Source organism: Pecten maximus, chromosome 7, assembly GCF_902652985.1.
Source record: "Pecten maximus chromosome 7, xPecMax1.1, whole genome shotgun sequence".
Lineage (NCBI taxonomy): Eukaryota > Metazoa > Mollusca > Bivalvia > Pectinida > Pectinidae > Pecten > Pecten maximus.
In genome coordinates this window covers 26,585,679-26,592,427 of record NC_047021.1, presented here as the reverse complement: position 1 = coordinate 26,592,427, position 6,749 = coordinate 26,585,679, and the positions used below count along the sequence as shown (strand labels likewise).

Sequence of the window (6,749 nt, the reverse complement as noted above, 5' to 3'; positions counted from 1 at the left end):
TTTGTTGGTAACCACTTGTTATTAAATGATTAAGTTCGTGGAAAGAATGGAAGAGCAATTAGAAAAGATCGGCCTTTTACATGATCAATACAGACGAGTCAATAATGGGCGCCAAGATCCCCCCGAGATCTCTAGTTATTACACCAAAATAGTATAGCTTGTACTTTCTCTAAGTGAAATCTGATCGGAATTATTTATTTTACATTTTAAATAGACATGAACAACCCACTCTATTTAAATATGATAGTTGTTATGGACGAACGACTATGACCTAGCACATGCTTGACTAACCAACTCGTCGGCATGGACAGCCGGGTAAAAAGTCGTGTTTTACACAGGATATCAGATAGGACTAGTATAATTAGTAAAACTTTGAATCCAACTCGACACAAAAACAGACCAGATAGATTAACCTCTTTATTTAATTATTAATCCAATGTATTTGAATACTGGTATCATGTTCTTAACCTTTGACACTACTCGTAAAACATATACCTGACAACCAAGCTACGGAAATTTCTGTCGGGGAACTGAAATGATTGCACGAGAGTCACGTGTAATGGCCGCGCTCAAATACGAATTAACAGACATGAACGTACAATACCACTACCTACACACATTTCAGACAATGGTTTCTATATTCATAACATTGGACTATCTGAACGAGACATTATTCACAAGCTCAGCGTATCACTAGAAGTGCTGTATATCACTAATATTGCCCGTGGGATTTATTTTTGGATTAATGCACGAGGAGAGTCAATGACTAAATCAAAGACTTCGCGAATATTTGTAGGAAATTAACACCTTTGGATGGTCACCAAGATATCAGTTACCAGTACATGTATAGGAATCTTGCAGAGTCAATAACTCTAATAGATTATAATTCACGAATGAAAAAAAAAATCTAGACCAGAGTTCGCGAAATCAAAGTGATTCACAGTATGGCTGAGGTCGGCGGACACAGATAAAACATCAACAGTTGGTCAGATTTTCTATTTTATTGAATGAAGACTTCTCCAATGATTTTGATAAGACAGTAATAAGGAAATGATACACAAATGTACATGAACATTTACAAGTTAAAACACAACAATCTATATATGGAAACGTGTCACCAATATCAGGACATGATGTATCTATTCTTCCTTCTAAAATAGCTTGAAACTTTTCAGGCAGAATATTTTCTAATGCCGCAAAACGAAGTAAACATTGCAAATTTTAATAACATGCTATCGTTTTGCTTTGCAGTAATCACTTAAAAGCGTCTTTAGAAATGTCCATATGATGATAGGATCATAAAGTACATATTTCAGAGAAATCTTTCTTTTTAGTTTAGTTTAATTATGGAATTTTGTTTTTAAAGGAGTCTTTTTATCCTTTTTAAAACAAATCCTTCTCAAAACACCCCAGAGCTTCAAGGAGGCGGGGTATCTACTGATATATTTATCAATTCAAGAAATCAGTATTTCATTTTTATTTTTTTTTTGCAAGGCAATATACATGAGGCAACGTTCGCATATATCAACCAGGTAACATTACTTTTAGTACTCGATACACCTATATATAAGTTAACAATTATATAACAAATGTAAGAACAGAATGAATCAGTTCAGTCACAGTTACTGGTTTTCCGCCTACATGACTACGCCTATTGCGATCACCGACTGTAGTCGGTGTATACAGTCGGTGTACATATTCTTTTGGCGTTAGGAGGGAGTGAACAACTGGTAAATACCAATGTAAAGCCAGCGTGACCTTTAGATAGTAACGTTCACTAATACATCACCGAAATTAAGACTTTATATATGCTCCGCTAATGTTAAAACATTAGAGAAAATATATGGTACAAGTAACAATTAAAAATGCATTATCAATAGTTCACGAACAATACACAGTTATCTTCAATATACACAAAGTCATAAAAAGTAATGATTAATTACACATATGTAAATGAGTTAATTATAGCTAATCATCAACAATTATTGTCGCCTTTTAAATCGTAACACGTCATCGTTGGAACATATTCAACGAACAATCAACAAACAAATGTATTAGGTAATTAGAATATATATCAACGCATGTTTATCTTCAAACATTTTCTCATAAATTATAGGCGATAATGACACACAAATGGACCTATACCATTGCCTGAAAGTATTTAAACATTGCACATATAACATTTAAGACATTGTATGATGCTTTACATATCAAACAATAACTGCCATTCGTAAGAAGTCCTAAAATGATGTTCAATAATCCAATGTCCTGATTTCTCACGTAATCATAGTTAATTTCTGAACCTATAAGTGAGAAATATTGATTAGGATTTAGACGTTTTTTTTGTCCCGGGAATATTATCGTTCGAATACACTTTACGTTCTGGTCTATATTTTACATTTGAACAGAGGTAGATTTAAATTAAATTTAAATTAAATTTCTGATATTTGCCCTCGAAAACATAAATACTGTATAACACGAGAGGCTCGTTGTTTGTAAACTTTCGCTGTTTAAATATAAATACAACGAATATTGTTGTGTATGTTATTGAAAATTTATTGAAAATTTGTACCCACGAAAATATTTGAAAACTCAATGCCACGAAAATAAGTACACGCGAATATTCCATGTTTTGCAGTTCATGTAAACGTCAACGATTACTGTTGGTTAGACTCATGTGGACTTTTATAGAAGTTCTTGTTAATGCATTTTATATATAATATGCAAATGGTCGACCAGGCATGCCAGGTATGTATTTATTTAAAATGTTAGACAATGTAAGTTCGGTGTCACAAAGTAAATATACTGTTAATGTACGTATTTAAGCGGTAATCGTATTTTAGCGATTTTCGTGCTTTTCGTGTTTTTTTACTGTTCCTATATAGAATATTTTTTTGCGGGCTCATTCCTCCATGCGCTATAATCTATTAAAATTCGCGCTAAAATTTGAGATCGCCAAATAAAGGACGTTTACAGTATCTTAAGCATATAAGAACATAGCTATTTTATGAAGGGTATACAGGACAGAAATGGGACACTTCGTTATGTCTTAAACACCCTACATGTTTACAAAGTACTGACACTATCGTAGAAGTTTAAATATAAATACAGACTGATAACTTAATAGTAACCTTAAAAATCATTTGGCAGTGATTAAAAATATCCAGATGGTAGTAGTTTACGTTACTTAAAAAAAACATTTCTGCCCAAGAAAACCCTAACTTGATTCTCTATATTTCTACATAAAACACCGGTTTCAATCAGTTTCGGATTTCATCTGTCTAACACATTTGGCGTTTTCTTTTCTTTTCTGAATATGGAGCAACCACTATGTTTAATATACTTCATCGGCAATATAGACTGTCATTCTTAATACCTGTTACATTTTCTTGTTCATTACAGTTTTCACGCGATTGTACACTACACTGATACTTCAGGAGAGTAGGTAGGACCAAATTAAGTCCACATTGATATGATGACAGATGGTGCGTCACACTGACGCAGGCTCAGATTAGACACCTTAAAATGGGACAATGATCGAACACAGTTGTACGTTAGAGATATGACATTGTAAACTTTGTATCTATCTCTTCTCGTTAATATCATACATAAAACGGCAGTTTTAGTTAAACAATAAACGCATTCGTTTGTGCTTTGTAAAATCGAATACACACACACACACACACACACACACATATATATATATATATGTAAACATAAATGACACAACAAGACAATATATATATATAATGATACAGTGTTTTATGCGGTACAATCTACATTTTAGAATTTAAGAAGACTCAAATACGCAAACAATGCATTATAATTGGAATTGTTTCACCCAAGTATGTAACGTTTGAGACACAGAGAGTTACCCGGATATATAGTTAGAGGAGTTCCCGCGACAGTTATCACTAAAGGTGATTTATGATTATTGCATAAAGTATGATAAAATTCAAAATCAATAGTCTGATTGAAGCGAATGTATTGTTGAATGCACTCACAATATCTAGGTTCATAAAATACATGTATGACTGTTATCCGCTTGCTTGCGCAGTAACAATGAAATATTGTCATTAAAATTCACAGTAAATAAAAACAAAACATATTGTGATCCCGTGGCAGCATACATTGCTGACTACAAACTGGTTCAATATTATTTTTTCAGTAAATTTAAAACAAAAAACAATAAACAACATTGCAGTAACGAGCAGAACTTATGTTTCTACTCGTAGTTTTAGAGAATTTTACCGATTCAAGTCACCTTTACCTTTGATTAGGATTTTGCAAGTGATACAATTGGGTTATTGATATATAATTGATATATAGTTCCGGTTGTAAACTGACACCCCGTTCCTTACTTAGATTTCGAAAGAAAGAAACAGTATCTTCTTTTCTAACACATGGTGGCATATACAAACATGCACAAAAATAAGTTAAATGCGAAAAGTAATAATATCTTAACATATGGAAGATACACATTTTGGCACAAAAAGTCCATTGGAAATCGGGCATGTATACAGGTATTAGGCCTGTCCACATTGTAAACAAGCATGTTCAACACTTATCTTCGATAACTGTAGTTCATAACAGACAGAGAATACCAAATTTACACACATTATTTCTGAATAAAACAATGAGAAAACAAACAATAAATGCATTAGACACGCATGTACATGATAAACGTCCCTGTCGAATCGATTACACAACTTGTCACTTACTGGACCCGTTCTGTTTGGGATTTTGTGATCTTGTTTGAGAAGTTTCCACAGTATGTCGGGATCTTGTTTGAGAAGCTCCCACAGTATGTCGGGATCTCTTGTTTGAGAAGGTTCCACAGTATGTCGGGATCTTGTTTGAGAAGTTTCCACAGTGTGTCGGGATCTTGTTTGAGAAGTTTCCACAGTATGTCTGGATCTTGTTTTGTTTAAAACTGTGTAAATATAGAAGGGGTCGATATTTTCCTGTCGTCGCTATGACGACGTTCGTTACTGATCCTTCTTTCGTCGCTATGACGACGTTCGTTACTGATCCTTCTTTCGTCGCTATGACGACGGTCGTTGCTCCCTCTTCTGTCATAGCTTGGTCGCCTGTTGTCATGAGGCATATTTCCATTTTTGTACTTTTGAACGTTACCATTGTTTTTGTATCGTTCGTTTTTTAAATTATTTTTGTTGATGACATTACTATTGGTGATGTTCGATTTGTCTGTGTTGTTACTGTCAACGTAACTTCCGTTCATCCGGTTGTCATGGTATCCCTTTGAAGTGTTGGATTCGACCATAGATTTGATTGGACCCCTCCTACGTTTGAATTTTCCAGTTTTTATCAGAAGTACCCAAGCTGATCTAACTTCAGTATTGAATAGACATCGGAACACAAATATCAGAAATCCCTGCAGGGAGTTGAGGATGGTAAACAGGTAATAGAAAACAATTTTGGACTCCTTAATGGCGACTGGGCCGAACACCCACGTGATACCAAGAAGCACCATCACGGTGAACGAACCGCGCACCTGGGCCGGGGTAACCTTTTCATTCTTCTCTCCAGCGGGACTGTGACCTTTGAACTTTGGTTTCATGATGACACGTGCAACTAAAGTGAATATTATGGTGTTGATGACGAGAATACAGCAGGCAGGACCAAGCAATGTGATGTAAAATGCCAGCGTGTTTGACTGTGATATGAAGCAACTGTAACGGAAAGATACAGGTCTTGTATTCATATCATAATTGACTCAATCAAATCGATCTTAGATGGAGACAAATAGCAGTGGATCAAATCTTTGTGCAATTGCTAGTAAATAAATGTTTATTAAACGTATTCCGTTAATATTAAGAGGTTGAAGTCTGAAATAATGTACACGAAATTATCAACCATCAATATATGTAATTGACCGATGCATTAATAGCAATATAATTAGAATCTAGATGGTCATTCTCACTACGTTACATGAACTTTTAACAACATCCCATAAGGGGTCACGTTCTGGTGGTCTTTGAGATGTGTGTACATATTATGTATTTCACTTTCAGGGCGAATTGTCAATTTGTCGATGTCCTCGAAGTAAACCATTTCGTCACAGCATGCATCTGAAGCAAACCATTTCGGTACAGCTTGTACATATACCTTTATGGGACGAAATGACTTGAAACAAATTGACAGATTATGCAAGCTGTGCACTCTAGTCATGCTAATTCGGACATATAAAGTTCACTTCCAAGATTCTGGAAGTAGTCATTTGATTGGCTAATCCAAAAGGTCCACCCTGACGTGACCCCTTATGGGATGTTGTTAGATGTTCATGTAACGTAGTGAGAATGACCATCTAGATTTTAATTAGATTGCATTAATAGAAACCTGGAAACTTAATATGGGTCTCTTCTAGAACGAGAAATACATGTGCAATGTTATTTCTTTAAAATTATAAGTAAAAGTAGCTTACAACTGTCCTTTGGATCGGTAATTGTCCAGGTTGTTTATTCCCATCGTGACGGCCACCACTACTGCTGGGAGTCCTGTAAAATAATACACCTCAATCAGACAATATATTCATCGCGACAGATTCTTACCGACAATTATTACTCCACAATTATGTATTTTGTGCATCTGGATTGCATACTTTCATATTTGTAATTTATTTATGTGTATTTCAGGTTGGGTAAACAAGAGGAAAATAAAGTTACAACGTTAATACACTATTCGGTCTCATTTTCAAAAATGACAATGGAGGGCGCACCAAAATGAAA

General features: G+C 34.7%; 1 protein-coding gene across 2 annotated transcripts in view; it reads right to left on the bottom strand.

Moving 5' to 3' along the window:
- Window positions 1-986: 986 nt before the first annotated feature.
- LOC117330408 overlaps window positions 987-6,749 on the bottom strand; it is a 61,427-nt gene continuing 55,664 nt past the window's right edge. For both annotated transcript variants that reach the window (XM_033888674.1, XM_033888673.1), the window contains exons 16-17: window positions 6,446-6,518; window positions 987-5,693 (exon numbers count right to left, since the gene is read on the bottom strand). In XM_033888674.1, the coding sequence (XP_033744565.1) occupies window positions 4,928-5,693; window positions 6,446-6,518 (839 nt within the window). In that variant the 3' untranslated portion in view covers window positions 987-4,927. The remainder of the gene's footprint in view (window positions 5,694-6,445; window positions 6,519-6,749) is intronic.